The 25,928-nt window shown below is 42.6% G+C and overlaps 1 protein-coding gene across 1 annotated transcript in view; it reads left to right on the top strand.

Moving 5' to 3' along the window:
- LOC120044400 (BTB/POZ domain-containing protein KCTD16-like) overlaps positions 1 to 18,135 on the top strand; it is an 84,489-nt gene extending 66,354 nt beyond the window's left edge. Inside the window, exon 2 of the mRNA XM_038989033.1 lies at positions 17,684 to 18,135. Within this exon, the coding sequence (XP_038844961.1) occupies positions 17,684 to 18,135 (452 nt within the window). The remainder of the gene's footprint in view (positions 1 to 17,683) is intronic.
- Positions 18,136 to 25,928: the final 7,793 nt, after the last annotated feature.

Here is a 25,928-nt window from a genome sequence, read left to right on the forward strand (position 1 = left end):
TTACAGGAGAGTATATTCAGTCCATAGTTGGAAAGTGAGATTAAAATATATACGAAAACGATATATACACGGGACAGGATGGGACAAGACAAAAACACACGTCCGACTGCTACGCCATCTTGGATCTACTGAAGTAGTGTGATGTCTGCAGAGCCTTATAGTGGGACATTTCTGTTCTACTTACTCTTAAATAGCATTGCAAAATAGTGTTGCACGGTATACTGGTACCACGGTAATATCACGGTACCAAATCAAATTCAAATAACATTTAATTTGTCACATGCGCCGAATACAACAGGTGTAGACCTTAACGTGAAATGCTTACTTACTACAAGCCCTTAACCAACAAGGCAGTTCAAGAAATAGAGTTAAGAAAATATTTACTTAATAAACTGAAGACTTTAAAAAAATAAAAAGTAAGACAATAAAATAACAATAATGAGGATATATACAGGGGGCATCGGTACCGACACAATGTGCGGGGGTACAGGTTAGTCAAGGTAATTTGTACATTTAGGTAGGGGTGAAGTGCCTATGCATAGGTAATAAACAGCGAGTAGCAGCAGTGTAGAAAACAAATGGGGGGGGTCAATGTAAATAGTCCGGGTGGGTATTTCATTAATACGTCATGATAGGTATGATATCAACATTTTAGATTACCGTAGTACTGTTTCACGTGATACTACCACATTTTTCAGCCCTTGATCTAAAGAATCTGCTGGCGCCTTTTATAAAAATGTTTATAAATTCAGTTGAATTTAAGGAACAGCTACTGGTCTCTTGAACGCACAGGTCCAATAATATCCACTTCACTTTCATGCTCATATCACGTGTGGCAGCTGTAATCAACCAGATGCATCTCCTACCAGCCCTCACTCACCTGCCTCTCCCAGCATCCCTTACCAGCCCTCACTCACCTGCTTCTCTCAGCATCCCCTACCAAGGCTCACTCACCTGCTTCTCTCCGCCCCCCCTACCAGCGCTCACTCACCTGCTTCTCTCAGCATCCCCTACCAAGGCTCACTCACCTGCTTCTCTCAGCATCCCCTACCAAGGCTCACTCACCTGCTTCTCTCCGCCCCCCCTACCAGCGCTCACTCACATGCTTCTCTCAGCATCCCCTACCAAGGCTCACTCACCTGCTTCTCCCAGCATCCCTTACCACCCCTCACTCACCTGCTTCTCTCAGCATCCCCTACCAAGGCTCACTCACCTGCTTCTCTCCGCCCCCCCTACCAGCGCTCACTCACCTGCTTCTCTCCGCCTCCCCTACCAGCGCTCACTCACCTGCTTCTCTCCACATCCCCTACTAGCCCTCACTCACCTGCTTCTCTCAGCATTCCCTACCAGCCTTCACTCACCTGCTTCTCTCAGTCTGCGCATCTATTCCTCCATCAGTTTTTTTATATAATTTATCCATGATGGTGAGCAGGGATGCAGACCCTGATGAGTCTTCTGTTGTTAGATTTGTACATGTGTTACATTGGAGCAGAGCGAACAATGTTGATACATTGTATAATTTCATCGCCTGTTATAACCAAGAGCAGAGGCCAGTCTGAGTAGACTTTGCAAGGCCACTGTCATGCAGCCGCTGAGTGTCAGAGAGGGAAAATGTAGCAGGAGCACGACAGGCATGCTTGCAGCTTTACAGCAAAGAAAAAGGCTTCTCTCTAGCCTAAAAGGTAAAAGAAATATGACACATATCGGAGATGAAGCCACAGACTGGCCAAACTCGTGTTTCTAAAAGTGAATTCAAGGGCACTATAGCCTAATAATGCATTTTTTGTTTCATTTAAAAAAAATCTAAATAAGTCACAGCCTACATGCCCAATTTATAGACTATAATGATTTAATACAATGGAATTTTGTTTAACTGCTGAGAACTTAATGTTCCCGCCAGCCTAGTGTGTCGCATTCGCAAATGCTTCACAATGTATTACTTTGTAGGCCTTGAAATGATAGGCTAATAATATAGCCTAAATAATTAATTTTCGTTCCTTCTGCTGACCTATTTAGTGTGTATATGCGTTTTAATACGACATGTAGTCTATTTGAAATGACGAGCGCTTCTTAAGTCACCTATTCATGTTGTTTATTAAAATACTTTCATTCAAATCATATGGTTTGGTTTCAATCCTTCAAAACCAAATGGTAGGTCACAAAAATAGATGGGTGTTGGTTAAATGGTGATTTTAATGAATGGAGCTCATTTGGAGCAGCAGTTAATTTTCCTGTGAAGCCATTGGAAAGGACGTGAAGTGCCACGAGCGGGATTTCCAACCTCCCAAATCCTCTCGCCTGAATCCTGATAGAAATAAAAAAGAAAATACATTAAGTATTTTCTTTTTTATTTCTATCAGGATTCAGGCGCATTTTATAAAATTTCACAAAACGTGTTGCGGGCCGTTTTAAAACAAATCCTGGTTCGATTTGGTTTGATTTGGTTTGATAACAAACAACGTTGTTCAGTCATGCTACCTAGCTAGCTAACAAACTGGTAACTTGACAGTACAGTAGGTGTAGGCAAATTTTAGGAAGGGAGGGGAAGTGTGTGTCTGGGTTAACTGAAGATTACAGAAGGTTTTATGCAGTGTTTTCCTCTTACTGCCACATTGACATGCAGATCATTATGCATGTATATTCCTTCCTCCCATTCCTCCAGTCAAATCACTGGCAGGCCTTTGCAAATATGAGTAAATAGGCCATGCTACGCAGTGTTCTATTATACACTGAACAGTGTGAAATTAAATTCAATGTGTTGTATTGAGTAGAAGTGTGAATTTCAGTGACAGGTTTTTGCGTAGCACATGCACAGAACGTTTAGAAAACGAGAACAAGTGTCTGGGGAACGCGGCGAACAGGACGCTAGGTCACTGATTCTCCCCCCTTTCTTGTGATACTTGGCCGGGTATCGTATCGTTAGTAAAACGTTGACAACCAGAGTACGTGAGCGGAGTTGAGCGGTTGGAAATCCCGCTCATCGCTTGCACACCACTCCAGTGCTCCTTATCCTTTCCAACTGCTCTGCTAAACATTCATCTCTAAGGAATAACAACTGCAGCTCCAGGTTCGCTCCATTCATTAAAATCACAATTTGACCAACACCCATCTAGTTTTGTGCCTACCTGGACCTACCAATTGGTTTGTAAGTATTGAAACCAAACCATATGAATTTGGATGAAAATTATTTGAATAGACATAAAAAGGTGAAGTGGTGAAGTGAACATCCTTTCAAATAGGCTACATGTCATATTAAACAGCATATAAACACTCTAAATAGGTCAGGAGCCAGAGCCACTGGGGATGCTAAACACCCTTTTCGGCTACTTTTGCCAGTCTGGGCAGAGATTCAGAGTCGTTTCTTTTTTTTATATATATATGTGCAGTACCAGTCAAAAGTTTGGACACACCTTCTCATTCGAGGGTTTTTCTTTATTTTTTACTATTTTCTACATTGTCAAATAATAGTGAAGACATCAAAACTATGAAATAACACATAACTACACAATCATGTAGTAACCAAAAAAGTGTTGATTTGAGATTCTTCAAAGTAGCCACCCTTTGCCTTGACAGCTTTGAATACTCTTGGCATTCTCTCAACCAGCTTCATGAGATAGTCACCTGGAATACATTTCAATTAACAGGTGTCCGTGCCTTGTTAAAAGTTAATTTGTGGAATTTCTTTCCTTCTTAATGTGTTTGAGCCAATCAGTTGTGTTGTGACAAGGTAGGAGTGGTATACAGAAGATAGCCCTATTTGGTAAAAGACAGAGTCCATATTATGGCAAGAACAGCTCAACTAAGCAAAGAGAAACGACAGTCCATCATTACTTTAAGCCATATGAAGGTCAGCCAATTAGGAACATTTCAAGAACTTTTAAAGTTTCTTCAAGTGCAGTCGCAAAAACCATCAAGCGCTATGATGAAACTTGCTCTCATGAGGACCACTACAGCCGCGTCCTCAGAGCATGCGCAGACCAGCTGGCTGGTGTGTTTACGGACATATTCAATCAATCCTTATCCCAGTCTGCCATTCCCACATGCTTCAAGAGGGCCACCATTGTTCCTGTTCCCAAGAAAGCGAAGGTAACTGAGCTAAATGACTATCGCCCCATGCTTTGAGAGACTAGTCAAGGACCATATCACCTCCACCCTACCTGACACCCTAGACCCACTCCAATTTGCTTCCCGCCCCAATTAGGTCCACAGACGGCGCAATCGCAATCGCACTGCACACTGCCCTAACCCATCTGGACAAGAGGAATACCTATGTAAGAATGCTGTTCATCGACTACAGCTCAGCATTTAACACCATAGTACCCTCCAAACTCGTCATTAAGCTCGAGACCCTGACTAGTCTCCCAGTCCCAGCCGCTGAAAAACATCCACACTGCATGATGCTGCCACCACCTTGCTTCCCCGTAGGGATGGAGCCAGGTTTTCTCCAGATGTGACACTTGGCATTCAGGCCAAAGAGTTCAATCTTGATTTCATCAGACCAGAGAATCTTGTTTCTCATGGTCTGAGAGTCTTTAGGTGCCTTTTGGCAAATTCCAAGTGGGCTGTCATGTGCCTTTTACTGAGGAGTGGATTCCGTCTGTCCATTCTACCATAAAGGCCTGATTGGTGTAGTGTTGCAGAGATGGTTGTCCTCTGGAAGGTTCTCCCATCTCCACAGAGGAACTCTGGAGCTCTGTCAGAGTGACCATCCAGTTCTTGGTCACCTCCCTGACCAAGGCCCTTCTCCCCCCGATTGCTCAGTTTGGCCGGGCGGCCAGCTCTAGGAAGAGTCTTGCTGGTTCCAAACTTCTTCCATTTAAGAATAATGGAGCCCCCTGTGTTCTTGGGGACCTTCAATGCTGTAGAAATGTTTTGGTATCCTGCCCCAGATCTGTGCCTTGACACAATCCTGTCTCGGAGCCCTACGGACAACTCTTTCGACCTCATGGCTTGGTTTTTGCTCTGACGTGCGCTGTCAACTGTGGGACCTTATATAGACAGGTGCGTGCCTTTCCAACTCATGTCCAATCAATTTAATTGATCACAGCTGGACTCCAAGCAAGTTGTAGAAACATCTCAAGGATGATCAATGGAAATAGGATGCACCTGAGCTCAATTTTGAGTTTCATAGCAAAGGATCTGAATACTTATTTAATACATTTGCAAAAAAAATCTTAAAACACGTTTTCGCTTTGTCATTATGGGATATTGTGCATAAATTAGTGAGTAAAAACATATTTAATCAATTTTAGAATAAGGCTGTAACTGATGTTGAAAAATGTTGAAAAAGTCAAGGGGTCTGAATACCTTCCGAATGCACTGTATATCCCTTTTGAAGCCTGCACCCGAAGACTTGATTACAAACTATAGAGTTGAGCATGCCAGTACTTAAAGTGCCTAAAGATGCTCCATATGGGAGGAAATGATAAACATACTGAGACTATCTGATTCTGCTCCCAGGAGTTTGACCTGATCGCCCAAGAACACATAAAGCTGTGTTTAAAAGACTTCGTAGCTCAGTAGTATGTCAGACACTAATTAGTCCTGTTCATTTATCTAGACTTGGTCACTGGAAACGAGGTTAGAGTCTGAAAACTACATTTTAAAATGCCTTTTTCAATGGCCTGGAAATACTAGATGTACCTAATAAAGAGCTTAGTGACGAGGAGAGCACAGCAGGCCGAGGTCCTGCATATGGGGCTGCTACACACACTGCTGCGGACTGCTGCTGCACAAATGGGATGTGAAAAGTGTCTTGCTGAGACCTGTCACCAAGTAGTGTCACTTTGAGCCAAGATACTGTATAACGCCCTGCTAAATGAAAAGAAAGAAAACATTTTCACAAGGAAGTACAGGGACACAAACACACACACACACACTCTAGTGTGCACCCACAGACGCTCGCACAAACAGCTATAAAAGACAGAGGAACAGGGAGAGATGTAAAAGGATTGCAGTCGAAGACGTACATTTAAACTGTTCCACAGTGAAGAAGTAATGGTGCTGCATTGGATAGCAGCTGTTTTACGGGTTCCTGACCAATTATGCGATTTTGTTTGGTTTTTGCGCAGGTTTTTGCGCTGATCTTAACTTTTTTTGGTGCATAATGTTTCCGCCATTGTTTCCTATGCCTGAAAGAACAGCGATCACTAACCTTTATGGAGGTGCAGGACATACATACCCCGGGCCAGGCCCTAATCCCAGAGACACGGAAAAGATAAAGGCGGCATAAGAGAGGCCAACGTGTGAACACCTACGTCGGTGAGTACATGCCTCTACCCTCCGTTCTATTGGCAAACATAAAATCACTGGAGAATAAACTGAACGAGCTCCGTTCGAGACTATCCTATCAATGGGACCTGAGAGCTGTAATATCCTGAACAAGGACATGGATAATATACACTACCGTTCAAAAGTTTGGGGTCACTTAGACATTTCCTTGTTTTTGAAAGAAAAGCAAAAAAATGTGTCCATTAAAATAACTTCAAATTGATCAGAAATACAAGGTAGACATTGTTAATGTTGTAAATGACTATTGTAGCTGGAAACGGCAGATTATTTTATGGAATATCTATATAGGCGTACAGAGGCCCATTATCAGCAACCATTACTCCTGTGTTCCAATGGCACATTGTGTTAGCTAATCCAAGTTTATAATTTTAAAAGGCTAATTCATCATTAGAAAACCCTTTTGCAATTATGTTAGCACAGCTGAAAGCTGATGTTCTGATTAAAGAAGCAATAAAACTGGCCTCCTTTAAACTAGTTGAGTATCTGGAGCATCAGCATTTGTGGGTTCGATTACAGTCTCAAAATGGCCAGAAACCAAGACCTTTCTTCTGAAACTCGTCAGTCTATTGTTCTGAGAAATGAAGGCTCTTCCATGCGAGAAATGGCCAAGAAACTGAAGATCTCGTACAACGCTGTGTACTACTCCCTTCACAGAACAGCGCAAACTGTCTCTAACCAGAATATAAAGAGGAGTGGGAGGCCCCGGTGCACAACAGAGCAAGAGGACAAGTACATTAGAGTGTCTAGTTTGAGAAACAGATGCCTCACAAGTCCTCAACTGGCAGCTTCATTATATAGTACCCACAAAACACGAGTCTCAACGTCAACAGTGAAGAGGCGACTCCGGGATGCTGGCCTTCTAGGCAGAGTTGCAAAGAAAAAGCCATGTTTCAGACTGGCCAATTAAAATAAAATATTAAGATGGGCAAAATAACACAGACACTGGACAGAGGAACTCTTCTTTAATCAGCACAACAGTTTTCAGCTGTGCAAGTGTCTTTACTGACATTTTCAACCTCTCCCTGACCCAGTCTGTAATACCTACATGTTTCAACCAAACCACCATAGTCCCTGTGCCCAAGAACGCCAAAGTAACCTGTATAAATGATAATAGCCCCGTAGCACTCACATCTGTAGCCATGAAATGCTTTGAAAGGCTGGTCATGGCTCAGATCAACACCATCATCCCAAACACCCTGGACCCACTCCAATTCGCGTACTGCCCCAACAGATCCACAAATGATGCAACCTCTATTGCACTCCACACTGCCCTTTCCCACCTGGACAAGTGGAGTACCTATGTCAAAATGTTATTCATTGACTACAGCTTAGCATTTAACACCATGGTGCCCTCCAAACTCATCACTAAGCTAAGGACCATGGGACTGAACACCTCCCTCTGCAACTGTATCCTGGACTTCCTGACGGGCTGCCCCCAAGGGGTAAGGGTAGTCAACAACAAATCTGCCACACTGACCCTCAACACGAGGGCCCCTCAGGGGTGTGTGCCTAGTCCCCTCCTGTACTGCCTGCTCAAACACGACTGCATGGCACGACTAATTAAGTTTGCTGATGACACAGCGGTGGTAGGCTTGACCACAGAACATGATGAGACAGCATATAGGGAGGAGGTCAGAGAGCAGGCAGTGTGGTGCTAGAACAGCAACCTCTCCCTCAACGTCAGCAAGACAAAGGATCTGATCATTGGCCGAGCATGCCCCATTCACATCTATGGTGCTGTAGTGGAGCGGGATGAGACCTTCAAGTTTATCAGTGTCCAAATCACTAAGGATCTATCATGGTCCACAAACACCAAGACAGTATTGATGAGGGCACGACAATGCCTCTTCACCCTCAGGAAGCTGAAAAGATTTGTCATGAGCCCTCAGATCCTCAAAAAGTTATACAGCTGCACCATTGAGAGCATCTTGACTCTGCATTGTTGGGAGGGCCTGTAAGTAAATGTTTCACTGTTACACGGAACCCAAACGGCTGCGCGAGTGCTCCAACGTGCGCCATCTTGCATAAATGCATTTAGTCCCCCCACACCAAATGCGATCACGACACGCAGGTTAATTAAAATATCAAAACAACTCTGAACCAATTATATTAATTTGGGGACAGGTCGAAAAGCATTAAACATTTATGGCAATGTAGCTAGCTAGCTAATTTGTCCTATTTAGCTAGCTTGCTGTTGCAAGCTAATTTGTCCTGGGATATAAACATTGAGTTGATATTTTACCTGAAATACACACAAGGTCCTCTACTCCACCAATTAATCCACACATAAAACGGTTAACCAAATCGTTACTAGTTATCTTTTCTCCTTCCAGGCTTTTTCTTCTCTTGACTTTATATTTTATTTTTTTATTTCACCTTTATTTAACCAGGTAGGCTAGTTGAGAACAAGTTCTCATTTACAACTGCGACCTGGACAAGATAAAGCAAAGCAGTTCGACACATACAACAACACAGAGTTACACATGGAATAAACAAACATACAGTCAATAATACAGTAGAAAAAGTCTATATACAGTGTGTGGAAATGAGGTAGGATAAGGGAGGTAAGGCAATAAATAGGCCATAGTGGCGAAGTAATAGCAATATAGCAATTAAACACTGGAGTGATAGATGTGCAGAAGATAAATGTGAAAGTAGAGATACTGGAGTGCAAAGGAGCAAAATAAATAAATACAGTATCGGGATGAGGTAGTTGGGTGGGCTATTTACAGATGGGCTATATACAGGTGCAGTGATCTGTGAGCTGCTCTGACAGCTGGTGCTTAAAGTTAGTGAGGGAGATAGGAATCTCCAGCTTCAGTGATTTTTGCAATTCGTTCCAGTCATTGGCAGCAGAGAACTGGAAGGAAAGACGGCCAAAGGAGGAATTGGCTTTGGGGGTGACCAGTGAAATATACCTGCTGGAGCGCGTGCTACGGGTGGGTGCTGCTATGGTGACCAGTGAGCTGAGATAAGGCGGGGATTTACCTAGCAAAGACTTGTAGATGACCTGTAGCCAGTGGGTTTGGCGACGAGTATGAAGCGAGGGCCAGTCAGTGGTGGGTAGGATATGGGGCTTTGGTGACAAAACGGATGACACTGTGATAGACTGCATCCAATTTGTTGAGTAGAGTGTTGTAGGCTATATTGTAAATGACATCGCCGAAGTCGAGGATTGGTAGGATAGTCAGTTTTACGAGGGTATGTTTGGCAGCATGAGTGAAGGATGCTTTGTTGTGAAATAGGAAGCCGATTCTAGATGCTTAATGTGAGTCTGAAAGGAGAGTTTACAGTTTAACCAGACACCTAGGTATTTGTAGTTGTCCACATATTCTAAGTCAGAACTGTCCAGAGTGGTGATGCTAGTCCGGCGGGCAGGTGCGGGCAGCGATCGGTTGAAGCGCATGCATTTAGTTTTACTTCCATTTAAGAGCATTTGGAGGCCACGGAAGGAGTCTGGCATTGAAGCTCGTCTGGAGGTTAGTTAACACAGTGTCCAAGAAGGGCCAGAAGTATACAGGATGGTGTCGTCTGCGTAGAGGTGGATCAGAGACTCACCAGCAGCAAGAGCGACATCATTGATGTATGCAGAGAAGAGAGTCGGCCCGAGAATTTAACCCTGTGGTACCCCCATAGAGACTGCCAGAGGTCCGGACAACAGGCCTCCGATTTGACACACTGAACTCTATCAGAGAAGTAGTTGGTGAACCATGCGAGGCAGTCATTTGAGAAACCAAGGCTGTTGAGTCTGCCGATAAGAATGTGGTGATTGACAGAGTCGAAAGCTTTGGCCAGGTTGATGAATATAGCTGCACAGTATTGTCTCTTATCGATGGCGGGTATGATATCGTTTAAGACCTTGAGCATGGCTGAGGTGCACCCATGACCAGCTCGGAAAACAGATTGCATAGCGGAAAAGGTACGGTGGGATTCGAAATGGTCGGTAATCTGTTTGTTAACTTGGCTTTCGAAGACCTTAGAAAGGCAGGGTAGGATAGATATAGGTCTGTCTCTTGGGTCTAGAGTGTCTCGGGGATGACCGCGGCAGCTTTCCAATCTTTGGGAATCCAAGACGATACGAAAGAGAGGTTGAACAGGCTAGTAATAGGAGTTGCAACAATTTTGGCAGATAATATTAGAAAGAGAGAGTCCAGATTGTCTAGCCCGTCTGATTTGTAGGGGTCCAGATTTTGCAGCTCTTTCAGAACATCAGCTATCTGGATTTGGGTGAAGGAGAAATGGGGAGGCTTGGGCGAGTTGCGGTGGGGTGTGCAGGGCTGTTGACCGGGGTAGGGGTAGCCAGGTGGAAAGCATGGCCAGCCATAGAAAAATAATTATTGAGATTCTCAATTATTGTGGATTTATCGGTGGTGACAGTGTTACCTAGCCTCAGTGCAGTGGGCAGCTGGGAGGAGGTGCTCTTATTCTCCATGGACTTTACAGTGTCCCAGAACCTTTTAGAGTTTGCACTACAGGATGCAAATTTCTGTTTGAAAAAGCTAGCCTTAGCTTTCCTAACTGCCTGTGTATATTGGTTCCTAACTTCCCTGAAAAGTTGCGTATCACCGGGGCTATTTTATGCTAATGCAGTACGCCACAGGATGTTTTTGTGTTGGTCAAGGGCAGTCAGGTCTGGAGTGAACCAAGGGCTAAATCTGTTCCTGGTTCAACATTTTTTGAATGGGGCATGCTTATTTAAGGTGGTGAGGAAGGCTCTTTTATAGAATAACCAGGCATCCTCTACTGACAGGATGAGGTCAATATCGTTCCAGGATACCCGGGCCAAGTCGATTAGAAAGGCCTGCTCGCTGAAGTGTTTTAGGGAGCGTTTGTCAGTGATGAGGGGTGGTCGTTTGACCGCAGACCCATTACGGATGCAGGCAGAGGCAGTGATTGCTGAGATCTTGGTTGAAGACAGCAGAGGTGTATTTGGAGGGCAAATTGGTTAGGTGTTTACGGATTTGGGGTTGTACCTGGTAGGTTCATTGATAATTTGTTTGAGATTGAGGGTATCAAGCTTAGATTGTAGGATGGCCGGGGTGTTAAGCATGTCCCAGTTTAGGTCACCTAGCAGCACGAGCTCTGAAGATAGATGGGGGGCAATCATGTCACATATGGTGTCCAGGGCACAGCTGGGGGCAGAGGGTGGTCTATATCAAGCGGCAACGGTGAGAGACTTGTTTCTGGAAAGGTGGATTTTTAAAAGTAGAAGCTCGAGTTGTTTGGGTACAGACCTGGATAGTAAGACAGAACTCTGCAGGCTATCTCTGCAGTAGATTGCAACTCCGCCCCCCTTAGCAGTTCTATCTTGTCGGAAAATGTTATAGTTAGGGATGGAAATGTCAGTGTTTTTGGTGGTCTTCCTTAGCCAGGTTTCAGACACGGCTAGGACATCCGGGTTGGCAGAGTGTGCTAAAGCAGTGAATAAAACAAACTTAGGGAGGAGGCTTCTGATGTTAACATGCATGAAACCAAGGCTTTTACGGTTACAGAAGTCAACAAATGAGAGAACCTGGGGAATAGGAGTGGATCTAGGCACTGCAGGGGCTGAAGTAACCTCTACAACACAAGAGGAACAGAGGAGAAGTAAGATAAGGGTACGGCTAAAGGCTGTAATAACTGGTCGTCTAGTACGTTCGGAACAGAGAGTAAAAGGAGCAGGTTTCTGGAAGCGATAGAAAAGATTCAAGGCATAATCTACAGACAAATGTATGGTAGGATGTGAATACAGTGGAGGTAAACCTAGGCATTGAGGGATGATGAGAGAGATATTGTTTCTAGAAACATAATTTAAACCAGGTGATGTCACCGAATGTGTGGGAGGTGGAACTAACGTGTTAGCTAAGGCATATTGAGCAGGGCTAAAGGCGCTACAGTGAAATAAGACAATAATCACTAACCAGAACAGCAATGGAAAAGGCATATTGACATTAGTGGAAGGCATGTGCAGCCGAGTGATCATAGAGGTCTAGTGAGTAGTTAGGCTGGCTGGAGACACAGTGATTCAGACAGCTAGTGGGCCGGGGCTAGCAGAAAGGCCTTAGAGGGACGTCGCGACGGAAGAAGTCTATTGTAGCCTCCTCGTGCGGAGCCTCCTTGTACGGTTACGTTTGCAGACCAGTAGTGATGGATGAGTAGGGTTCCGTGTAGTAAAGGGGTCCAGGCCAATTGGCAAAATAGGTATAGTGGCCCAAGAAATTGGCCGATGGACCTATTCAGCTAACTGTCCGATATGCTCTAGACAGCTAGCGGGCCACGGCTAGCAGGCTAGGGGATGGGCATGTAGGGGACGTCGCGACGTAGGAGCCAGTTGAAGAAACCCCTCGGGCAGATTACGTCAGTAGTCTAGTCGTGAAGGATCGGCGGGGCTCCGTACCCGCAGTAAAAGTGGTCCAGGCCAATTGGAAAAATAGGTATTGTAGCCCAAGGAGTGGCTGATGGACCTCTTCAGCTAGCCGGGAGATGGGCCTAGCATGGGCTAGCTCCAGGCTAATTGGTGCTTGCTTCAGGACAGAGACGTTAGCCAGGAGTAGCCACTCGGATTGCAGCTAGCTAGCTGCGATGATCCAGGTGAAAAGGTTCAGAGCTTGGGGTAGGAATCCGGGGATATGGAGAGAAAATAAGTCCGGTATGCTCTGGTTTGAATCGCATTGTGCAAACTGGCGAGAGTTTTCTGAGCTAAAGGTTAGCTGATGACCGCTAGCAGCTACTACCTAGTGGCTAGTTAGCTGGCTAGCTTCTGTTGGGGTTCCGGGTCAAAAGTAAAGAAAAATACTTTAGAAAAAATCAGGTCCAAGCACATTGGGTGAGGCGGGTTGCAGGCGAGTATTTTGAAGTTGAGGTTTAGAAAAATATATAAAAGATATGCGAAGAAAAATATATGAAGAGATATATACACGGGACACGACAATACGAGGACAAAGACGTCTGACTGCTACGCCATCTTGGAATTAAATTGCGATTGGCAACTTTCATAAATTAGGTGCATTACCGCCACTGACCTCGTTCTTCTTTCAGTCACCCACGTGGGTGTAACCAATGAGGAGATGGCACGTCGGTACCTGCTTCTATAAACCAATGAGGAGATGGGAGAGGCAGGACTTGCAGCGCAATCTGCGTCAGAAAACGAACTATTTTAAGCCCTTGGCAACGGAGACGCTCGTTAGCGCACGCATGCAGTGTGGGTGCAATAATTCAAATCAAATCAAATTTATTTATATAGCCCTTCTTACATCAGCTGATATCTCAAAGTGCTGTACAGAAACCCAGCCTAAAACCCCAAACAGCAAGCAATGCAGGTGTAGAAGCACGGTGGCTAGGAAAAATTCCCTAGAAAGGCCAAAACCTAGGAAGAAACCTAGAGAAGAACCAGGCTATGAGGGGTGGCCAGTCCTCTTCTGGCTGTGCCGGGTGGAGATTATAACAGAACATGGCCAAGATGTTCAAATGTTCATAAATGACCAGCATGGTCAAATAATAATAATCACAGTAGTTGTCGAGGGTAAAGCAAGTCAGCACCGCAGGAGTAAATGTCAGTTGGCTTTTCATAGCCGATCATTTAGAGTATCTCTAACGCTCCTGCTCTCTAGAGTGTTGAAAACAGCAGGTCTGGGACAGGTAGCACGTCCGGTGAACAGAAAAGGGTTCCATAGCCGCAGGCAGAACAGTTGAAACTGGAGCAGCAGCACGGCCAGGTGGACTGGGGACAGCAAGGAGTCATCATGCCAGGTAGTTCTGAGGCATGGTACTAGGGCTCAGGTCCTCCGAGAGAGAGAAAGAAATAAAGAGAGAAAGAGAGAATTAGAGAGAGCATACTTAAATTCACACAGGACACCGGATAAGACAGGAGAAGTACTCCAGATATAACAAACTGACCCTAGCCCCCCGACACATAAACTACTGCAGCATAAATACTGGAGGCTGAGACAGGAGGGGTCAGGAGACACTGTGGCCCCATCCGATGATACCCCTAGACAGGGCCAAACAGGCAGGATATAACCCCACCCACTTTGCCAAAGCACAGCCCCCACACCACTAGAGGGATATCTTCATCCACCAACTTACCATCCTGAGACAAGGCCGAGTATAGCCCACAAAGATCTCCGCCACGGCACAATTGAATAACATGTATGTCTAAATTTATTTTGCAACGCTCGCGCACGCGACGCGAGCGGTGTAGTCTACCCCTGTTGTTTAGGAAGCATGTGATTAATACTTTATTTTATTTATTTTTATTAGGTTGCAGACAGAAAGGAATATAATATAGGATGCCTCATCCTCCATTTCAGTTATGCCAATTATGCAATTGTCCCTCACACCCCCAATATTTTCTTGAAAATATACCATTTGAATATTAATTTGTCAGCAGAAATGTTCATTCTAACATCTCTCTCAAATTGCAGATGAGTATTGCGTACTGGTACTGTTGAAACGTTTAAAGGTATTTGTCTTGTGTTCTACAATATATACCCATTGTTCTCAATGATTAAAGTACACACCTTGAGGCTTAGTAGCTTGTACAGCCTGTACTTGGCAAATCCAGACTCACCCACTGTTTCCAGCATTAAATTCATTGTCATAGCCTATTAACAATATGCATGTCAGTTGCTTTGATGTGCCAAACCTTAACAAATGACAAAAAGAGTGGTTATTTGCTTCCCTGAATACCCTCTACACGTCACAGAGCTTTATGACAGAAATCAATCAGGGGGCAATCGTTCACACACCTCCACCGAATCGCTGATGTGTTGATACGGTTGGAAAGCGGCCTGAAGATGGATGGGTGGATGGGGAGACAGAGAGGAGACAGATGTGTGGCGTGCAGAGCAGCACGGGTAGGCGAGGTGGTGGTGGATTGGATTGATCGAGACGCTTAGTGCCAAGCAAGGAGGAGAGCTGTGTGACGGTGGGGGAAGAGGAGGGTGGCTGTCTGAAGAGGGGAGGCAGCTCCTTTTGTGGGTTCTGATAACTGAGGCTGTGGAGGTCCCCTCTGAGATGAATGGCTCCGGGCTTAGGGAGTCTAGCGGGGAGGAGAGGAAGGGAACGTGTGGACTGGGGAAGGACAAACACAGCCTCAGAGCAAGTGCCAGTGACAACATAGGAGATCACATAAACCAGCTCCTACCACAGCCTCCATCCCCACAGTCCCACAGCCCTGAACCCAGCATGGGTCTGAACATAGAATTATGGAGGGGGGGGGGGGTATTGACACAGAGAGAGACTCTGGCCCACAAGCCTTCCTCCCACCCCCAGGTCGTACAGTATAGGCTAGGCACAGCCAATCTATAGGTCCTCTCCTGCTATGTATTTGTGCAGATTGAAGTCCCGGTTCATGAGTGATGTGTCCACTGTGGATCTGACTACAGCACAGTATCACGTGTTGCCTACTAAATCAAGTTGGTAAGTTTATACAGTACATCAGTGTGTCGAGGACATCCCTGTTGACTGTAGAGATATTAAACAGTGACAGATTAACAGGGAGAGTGGGAAAATATGCTATGTACAGAAATGGATGTCAAGTTCAAATTATTTCCCCCACAATTAGCTGTGGATAATGGATTGCAGGTTGTGTTGTCAGATATAATAATAACTCCACACTACATCCTATTGTAGCCCTCAGGGGAAGCTATAACAAATAATTAAAGGATCAGTTCCAGTGGTTTCTGAATTGAATAGAGCAGTCAGAGTCCGAGTCACTAATATGCTTTCTACTAAACTTCTGGGACTGGAAGTGAATGGTGTAACGAGCGGAAACATCTGGGAATGTTACAATTCTGTCTTTACCTTTTAAGTGTAGATGAAGTATAGATCATTATCACACAAAAGACGGTAATATTTCTCAGGTTGTCACTCATTACCATTGTAATCACTCATCATAGACATACATGTGATAATTACAGATGTGGAGTGTGTAGAACCATGCGATGTGTCTTAAATATAAGGTGTAGAAGGTATCTGTCAACATCAGGGTATTTACCTGACAGATAGGAGGGAAATAATAGCAGTACAGATCCAAACTACTGTCCCCACAACCAAGTCTAATACGCACCATCAGCACTGCTTTGGAGTATCCTGTTAATTTTATTTGGACCCCAAAAAATTGCCTAGTGACAGATTTAGCCGTTCTGTAGAGTCAGGGCCCAATTTTCAGAACCAATTATGTATTGAGGCACCAGCTCATCAATCAAAGATCCCTTTTCATGCTGAGTGACACAAATGAATTCTGTTTCCTTCCCTGGTACATAAACACAAAAGATGGACCCCGTCCCCCATGTCAGTTGTCGGCCCAGTATTCACAGTCCTTGACTGAGTAGGGAAAGTTGTATTGGGATGGTAGTGGTAATTAGAGGCGGCGTCCCAAATGACACCGTATTCCCTTTAGAGTGCACAATTGGGAGGCAGCCATAGATTGCCTGGGTAGCTGGTGGAGTGGCTGTGACTGAGTTTGCTCCATTTATGTCACAATCTTTGATGGCAGGCTGATTTCACAGCGGTAGTACTTGACTGTGTGCCGCACTGTGTGCAGCATAGACGACACTGATAGATGACACTGAGTGTTGGAAAACGACATCAGAGGGACATCATAGGGAGGATAAATAGATTTTTGCAATGCTAATAAGTAAATCCATTTAGCCCACTGTAGAGTTATAGATTAAAACAAACTATCTAAATTGGATATTTGTAAGTACATGCTATTTATTGATGTAAAATGTTGTGCTTTACATAAAAGGAAACTGTAGCATTGAACTTCATGAAAAGAAAATGTGTGCAAAGCAAACGTGTTTCAAGAGGCAATGCCTTCTTGCTAAATGTGAAATAAATTCATAGGCAATAGATCCCTCTTTATTAAATTATTTAACAAGTAACCATGAAAAATAAATAAGCCTAGGTTTACAGCTCTATGAGATGTGATTTCTCAATGCATTCTTGTCCTTGGCCCTAAACGCTACAGCTGAGAATGCTGTTCTACTGCAACCAGCCTATGCATAGCAATTTGTTACATAACATAATTTTCCTTGAGAGAAAGAAACATTTTACAGTTTAAGCACACACAAAGTTGCATGTTAACAATAGCCAAATGTCAAAGGAAGTTTACAAAGCACTGTCCAGTCTGGGGCTGGTGAATGCGCTGCCTGGTTCAAACACACCAGAGGATTCAAGCAACACAGTTCATAGACCTTCCAACCCATCTATTGTACTGCAACTTCACTCTATTGTGTCAGAGAGTACTTTACTTGTTTTGTGGTGTGTATTTGTTTAAACATGGAGAAATGCCATCTTTTAGGTGACTCCATTTAGTTTTAAGAGGAATAATGAATATTTTCATTGCCAAACTGACCGTGTTATTGTGTTGTTAGACCCCATCTGACCGTCTATTCCCTCTGTGTTCCAGGTGGCACCTCTCGGTGGTCTTCCCCGCCCTGCGACTGCTGCTGCAAGACCCACAAGGGAGAGGGCGAGAGCGGCACCTCCTTCAACGAGCTCTCCACCTCAAGCTCCGAGAGCCAGTCAGAGGCCAGCTCACCCCACGGCACCGTTATCTGTGGGCCGGTCAGCCAGCAGTCCCACGTCCATGTCCAGACCCTGGACCGGCCGCAGAAGAAGGGCCCGGTGCAGATGCTGCAGCAGTCTGAGCAGCGCAGGAAGAGTGATCTCCTCCGAACACTCACTGCCAGCTCCCGAGATACCAGCACCTGCAAGAAGAGGCCGGCCAAGGAGAAGATGACCATTGAGGAGGAGCTGGAGAAGTGCATCCAGGACTTCCGCAAGATCAAGATCCCCGAGCGCTTCCCGGAGAGGAAGTACATGTGGCAGGCAGATCTACTGAGGAAGTACCGTGTCTGAGAGGGATCCAGTTAAAACACTTAGGCATCACAGAGACAGCAAAAAAACACAAGCATAAAACCATGACTGTTTAGCTAACTGTATGTATGTATTGGCACCCTTGCAATTTACTTGATTTACTTAATAATTCCCTATTTCTTCTCAAATAAACTTTTGGTTTCTCCACACCTTGTTATTGGGTTTTCAACATTGCAGAACTTAACTTACTTAACTTACAATTTAAATGTACATTTATTGGCACCCTTGAGCTACTACTTCGTTGCACACTCTTTGGCCAAGATAGCTGCCAACAAATGCTTCTTGTAGCCATAAATGGGCTTGCTGCGACTTTCTACTTGCAACGTTTTTTGACACTGGGTTGAACGTTGTGCTCCAAAACACCTTGATAACCTGCTGATTTCATAATGTCTTGCACACATTCACGGTCCCCAGAGGCAGCAAAGTAACCCACAGCATTATCGAACCTGCCCCATGTTTGATTGTAAGGTGGGTGTTATTTTCCTTAAATGCTTCATTTAGTCATTGGTAAACATAGGAAGACCCCACTGCTGAAGGAGACACAAAAAAAGCCTGTTGAACTTCTCAAAATAACTACCTAAACAAGCCTAAATCCTGGGGGAAATGTTCTGTGGATCAATGAAACAAAATTTGAGCTCTTTAGCAAAACAGATGAGCGCTGTATTTACTGATGACAAAATTAAGAATTCAATGAAAGACCCTCCCCTACAATCAAATATGGGGGAAGTTTGATAATGCTGTGGGGTTCCTTTGCTGCCTCTAATACTGGAGTCCTTGTTATGCGTAAGGCATCAATAAATCTTCAGATGATCAGGTGATTTGGAGTCCAAACTGGGTCCCCATTGAAGGTTGTGGATCTTCCAGCAGGACAACGACCCCAAACACACATCAAAAATCACCCAGGAATGGTTCAAGAAGAGATGCTGGACTGTTCTGGAGTAGCCAGCGAAGAGTCCAAATCTAAGTCACATTGAAAACCTATGGTGAGATCTGAAAACAGCAATTGGTGGAGGCCACCCCTCAAAAATGTAAGAACTACAGCAGTTTGCTTCTGAAAAGTGGGCAAAATTGCCAGGAGAAAGTTGCAGCAAGCTCAATGACGGCTACAAAAAGTGTTTGTCTGCAGCTTTCTTGATCAAAGGCTTTGCAACCAAGTACTAGCTCCAGGATGCCAATCATTTTGTCCATGCCATTTGTCTTTATTTTCTCATTTAAAATTGTAAACTTAAGTTTACAAAAATAAAATTGGTTCTGTAGTGTTGAAAATCCAACAACTTATTTTAGAATTATTTAAGAAAGGTCCACGGGTCCCAATATATTTGGCCGCAACTGTATGTACGTTTGTATGTATGTATGTATGTATGTATGTATGTATGTATGTATGTATGTATGTATGTATGTATGTATGTATGTATGTATGTATGTATGTATGTATGTATGTATGTATGTATGTATGTATGTATGTATGTATTGATGCTCATCGCCACTGCCTCAGTGTCTACTGTATGTCTTATGCTTTAGGTTCTGGATGACTGTTCTCAATGGAATAATGGCAATGGACAAAAGACAAAAGACATCTCTTTCTTCACCAACTGCTTCCTGTACGCTCAAAGGGTGTATCTGACTGCACAGTTTTATCCACAATATTTTGAAAGCACTAAAGAGCACAATTGGTGTGTGAGAGATTGTTCTACACACACTGCTGATTTTTGCATGCAGATGGCACAGAAATCGAAGATACCTGTGTATCAGAATGATAAATGATTCATGCTGTCCCGATAATGCACTTTCTAAAAATACCTGCTGCCAGAGCGGACGGGATGAATAGCTTCTTTGATTTCAACACTTTCAGGAACGCAGGCAACTCCAGAGGAAGTATGGGCTTTTTTTTCAGTTGGGGAATTTGAAAAACACCGAAAGATACTGTATAACAAAACAGCTTTCAGATGGAAATGAAGGATGGGTTTGTTTTAATGAGATTGAAGTCAAACACAAAGAAACACCAATGACAAAAGAGGGACGTAGTCCTGTGCAAGTGCTTTTCCCAAAGGGTTAACTATAGTTACAGCAGGTGTTCACACACACATACAAACACACACACAGAGATAGATCAGGGGCTTATTTCAACAATGAATGTGTGACATGAGTGCACAGGAGAACAGACAGGATAGCATTGCTCAACATTCCATGACAGATTGATGTTTTCTATCGTATTTGTTGCCATTGTGGTCAATAGATATTGATGATTAGGTGCTGGGGTACATGGACAAGACAAATAGACATGGTTGGTGACATCCCTGCAGATATTGATGAGACTTGTAGGTTATTGATGAATACACGCTGCTCTTGGTTTCACTGAATACCACATCTAAATATTGTTTGTTTTCTGTATCCTTACATGCCTTGGTGAGGATCAAAGTACATGGGGGGCGGGGGAGTGTTGTTATCAAGTTCATTATGTAACAAAGCAGTAAGCACAGACATGCGCTAATAATTTCCAGAATAATGTAATTATTTTGGGAATATTACATTTAAGATTATGACTGATGACACAGGATGACAGTGAGTCCAAGTCCTCCTGTTACATAACTAACACACTTTGCAAATCTTATTTTCTGATCATGAGATGTACATATGGACTGCAATGTATATTTAATTGCTAATGCAGTACACTTCAGTTCCATAAAGCTAGCTGCTAAAACGTTCAATGCTAATGCTAATATCCAATGCTAACTGACAAAATAGTTCTGCTGGTTCACTTGCAACGAACCAGCAGAACTGAAAGGGTAGGCAGCATTAATGTAACCACATGTAACATATGGATTTGCATTAATATCCACGTCAAAAGCCCCAATACAAAGTTATACCTCACGTTTCAATTTTTCGAGGTATTATAGAAAACCAATCAGAATTCTGAAGCATGCCAATACCATGTTGGAAAATGTTTTTCCGGGTGTGATGTAATATGGAGGACCCGGCAAGACAGCCTAATCCCTATAACTCCAACATAAATAACTTAAAATGTAAAACTTAAAATGAAACCAAATCGTTTGCACTCATGGCTACTGGTTTCAATAACATTTTCACCAAACTTAAAAGTAAATAGTTTATGAATTTATCGATACAAATCAACTGACTAGGTTGCTAGCCAACTAGCCAGCTAACGTTAGCCCTACCAGCCTGCTAACATTACGTTAGCACTGAATGAGTCAGTCAGTTGCTATCAACACCCAGCTTACAGCTTCATTAAAGTAAACCAAAGTTTTGGAAATACATAATGCCATCTAACCATATCAAAGAATGTTAGGTATATGCAGTTATCTTAGCTAGCAAGATATCCAGCCAGCTAACATTAGCTATTTAGCCAATAATGTTAGCTATTAGCCTAGCCAGCCTAGCTAACCAGCACAGGTATGGTCAGTAAGCTAGAGCTCAACTACCGGAGACCAGTTAGAACACAACTAACACAACGCACACAACGCAACTAAAACCGCAGATCAAAAGAGCAGAGACTTACTGATTGATGGCTAGGGCCCATCCGATGATAAGAGTCAGGAAAAATCCAATAAGTATAGCAAGGAAAATAAAAAAAATAGATTGATTCCAGATGTCAGTCAGTTACGCACGTTAGCACTAGGCCAAGGTGAAAAAAGTTACAAAACTCCCATTGCCTACTTCACAGAGAACATGCCGAAAAAGAAAGGAAAATAGATGAGGTACTATAGTTACACAATTAGAGCAAGCAGGTATAATTTTCAATTTTTTTGTCTGATATATATTTTGGAAACAACAAAATAATAAGAGCAGGCTACACCATCAACATTATTTTTCCATTCATACAGCATGTCTGGTAAATTTCCACAGTAGATTTGCCGTGGTTAACAAGGAAATACTTTATTTCAGTTGTATGAAATGACTGTCAAATAGATACATCGGCCTTAGTCTGCTCATAAAATAGAACTACATTTTTCCGATGATAATACCAACCAAAGGCGAACATTTTGGCTGCAATCAAGATACAACATTTAAAAAATCAACGCTAGGGAGCGGTAAATCGCTGGCCAATGTTGGTTGCAATTGAGATCAGCTGTGCGGGTGATTTTAGCACATATTGATGTTTTAACGAGAGATCAGCTGGCGATAATCTGGCAGTTTTTGATGGTTGCAATTGGCCCATGATGTGCATCAGCAAGCTATACAAGAGGATGTTGAGCTAATGAGCACTTTCTGTATATCAGATGTGGTACACTCACTTCAGCACCCTTAGTGAATGACAACTCTATTAGATATTCTTCCACTCTAGCCCTGGCTTCAAAGGTCAAAGCTCTGGTGATGATGCTCTTGTTTCTTAAACCTGAATAAAATATATATATTTAAACAGCATGTCAACAGTTGAGCATACATTAATGTCCACTAGTTATAATGTCCACACTTTATACTTGACTTTGTCTGTTTGTATAAAGCACTATGATGTGAAAGGAATTGGATCTATCAAATCAAATGTTATTGGTCACATAGACATATTTAGCAGATGTTATTGTGGGTGTAGCGAAATGCTTGTTTTCCTAGCTCCAAAAGTGCAGTAGGATCTCACAATTCCCAACAGTACACACAAATCTAAAAGTAAAAGAATGGAATTAAGAAATATATAAATATTAGGATGTTTTGGATATCCTGAAAAATGTTCAATATCTGCTCATAGAACATTCAATGACATAGGTCTTGGATACAATCACATTTTCAAAGCACCATTGTAAAGAAAATAATACCCATGTATACGACTATTTATTAAGATCGTTTTAGTTGTCCCTGCACTGCCCATTGTATGTTACAGAATCACTATGTAGGGATCGATAAATTATAATGAAAAACTCAGCACAAATCTAAAATATAGTTGTTGATTTCCTATACAAGAGATTATTGTTTTCTTAAATAATGCCCATGTACAAGCCATGCATTTGGACTACTATTAAGTTATTCAGTGGTACTGTTTAGTGCGATATACAAACAGAGGCTTGGCAGTTAAAACACTCACAAAATGGTTGTCCCCATTTATTTATTCAGTCATTCATATATGATTTTTTTTACCTACATACTGTATTTCATAATATTTATTTTTCATTCCAAAGTATTTTATCTTGTCAATTACATCTGTATAAAAGGATAGCTACATATAACTTGTCACACAAAGATATTAAATTCTAAGTAACCCAAAAATGTATTATATTTTATGCAGGTGTGCATTTATTGTCAAGAATCTTGCCCTGGAGGCAGCTCTGCAGAGTGGTCACTAGCTGACACAGCCACAAAGTCATGAAATCTGATTTTAAACCTAACCATAACCCTAAATTAAACCACACTACTAACTGTACTGCCTAATCCTAACCTTAAATTAAGACCAAAAAGCTCATGTTTGTTTTCATGAATTTTTATGATATAGCCAATTTTGACTTTGCAGCAGGCCCTTCTTGCGGGAATCGTTCAGTTCTGCCTCCAGGGCCAGATTCATGAAAATAAACGTCAACCTGCATATTGCATATGTAAATAATGACATCCATCAACAAGGTGTAAATACATTCTCATCCCTGTGAGAACTGATTGATAGTCTAAGCAGTACAGTAGACTGATGTTAATGTTGTTATTTTCATTATACCTATAGAATCATAGTGGGAGGTGTCTCAAATTGGCCTGTGCATAGCTAAATATAACCGATGATGCAGTGAACAAAAAACCTCACAGTAAAGCAGTGAACAAAGCCAGCATGTATGAAACATGAACACACACGATTGGCTCACATCAGTAGCCCTGTTAAAGGAAAGCCTGCAGTGTGGTTTTGTATTACATCTACAACAGCTGAGCCCATAAAGAGGATTACTCAGCATGTTAAACACTGAACAAAGATGGTTGTATGATGGAGATGCAATAGCAAATACTGCCCATTTTTCAGATGTGTAAATATGGGATAATTTCCATTGTGTGTTCATAATACTGAATACTGTACATATTGGTTACAACTGGAGTCACTGAACTGATAGTGTGGATCTGAGTGCAGTTTTTGTTCAACATTTTTTTAAACACCATTATCCTTTGAGTTGATCTCATATTGTTTCCTATCACCTTACTAACACCCAGTACAAAAAAAGTCAGTCTTAGTAAATACTCTAGTTTACAAGTTCTGAAAAAGAGCATAGTAGAATAAAAGACACACGGTGGCCTTCAAATGTAGATTGGAGCTTTTTTGCACAATGTTGTGTGAATTATATTGTACATAACAAGAAAATATTTGTAAAAGATAAAGCTGTACATATTCACTAAACGCACAGACACTATATAGCCACATAGATAAATCATAGATCATACATCAAAGATCATTTTATTTGAATATAGTTGAATAATTCATTAATGATCAGATACAGACCCTTGTCAGCCCCCCCCCCAAAAATAAAAATTATATTCAGAACTTGACAACTGTATAACTTCTATGCTACAGTCTGATGAATCAATGTTGATATGAATGCAAATGAGTATGGATCTGTTTTACATTAAAAAAAATATGTATTCTGAGAAAGAGGAGATTAAAGTGTGTGATTTACTATTTCAGTTAGAGCATTCTGTCTGACTCCTTTGTTTGCTAGATAGTTATACCCAGTTACAGAGCCCTTGTAAGTGAATGCAAGTCCTGTAATTTTTTTCTTATTACAAGCCCTTTTGAATGTGTGATCCATGAAGAAAACCACAATAGAAGGAAGCAGCCATGATAGACCAGTACATACAGTTGAAGTCCGAAGTTTACATACATTTAGGTTGGAGTCATTAAAACTCATTTTTCAACCACTCCACAAATTTCTTGTTAACAAACTATAGTTTTGGCAAGTTGGTTAGGACATCTACTTTGTGCATGACACAAGTCATTTTTTCCAACAATTGTTTACAGACAGATTCATTCACTTATAATTCACTGTATCACAATTCCAGTGGGTCAGAAGTTTACTTACACTAAGTTGACTGTGCTTTTAAACAGCTTGGAAAATTCCAGAAAATCAGTCATGGCTTTAGAAGCTTCTGATAGGCTAATTGACATCATTTGAGTCAATTGGAGGTGTACCTGTGGGTGTATTTCAAGGCCTACCTTCAAATTCAGTGCCTCTTTGCTTGACATCATTGGAAAATGAAAATAAATCAGCCAAGACCTCAAAAAAACAATTGTAAACCTCCACAAGTCTGGTTCATCCTTGGGATGAAACGCCTGAAGGTACCACGTTCATCTGTACAAACAATAGTACACAAGTATAAACACCATGGGACCACGCAGCCGTCATACCGCTCAGGAAGGAGACACATACTGTCTCCTAGAGATGAACGTACTATGGTGCGAAAAGTGCAAATCAATCCCAGGACAACAGCAAAGGACCTTGTGAAGATGCTGGAGGAAACAGGTACAAAAGTATCTATATCCACAGTAAAACAAGTCCTGTATCGACATAACCTGAATGGCCGCTCAGCAAGGAAGCCACTTCTCCAAAACCGTAATAAAAATCTATGCTTTGCAACTGCACATGGGGACAAAGATCGTACTTTTTGGAGAAATGTCTGATGAAACAAAAATAGAACTGCTTGGCCATAATGACCATCGTTATGATTGGAGGAAAAAGGGGGATGCTTGCAAGCCGAAGAACACCATCCCAACAGTGAAGCATGGGGCTGGCAGCATCATGTTATGGGGGTGCTTTGCTGCAGGAGGGACTGGTGCACTTCACAAAATAGATGGCATCATG

This window comes from Salvelinus namaycush, chromosome 3 (genome assembly GCF_016432855.1).
Source record: "Salvelinus namaycush isolate Seneca chromosome 3, SaNama_1.0, whole genome shotgun sequence".
Classification (NCBI taxonomy): Eukaryota; Metazoa; Chordata; class Actinopteri; order Salmoniformes; family Salmonidae; genus Salvelinus; species Salvelinus namaycush.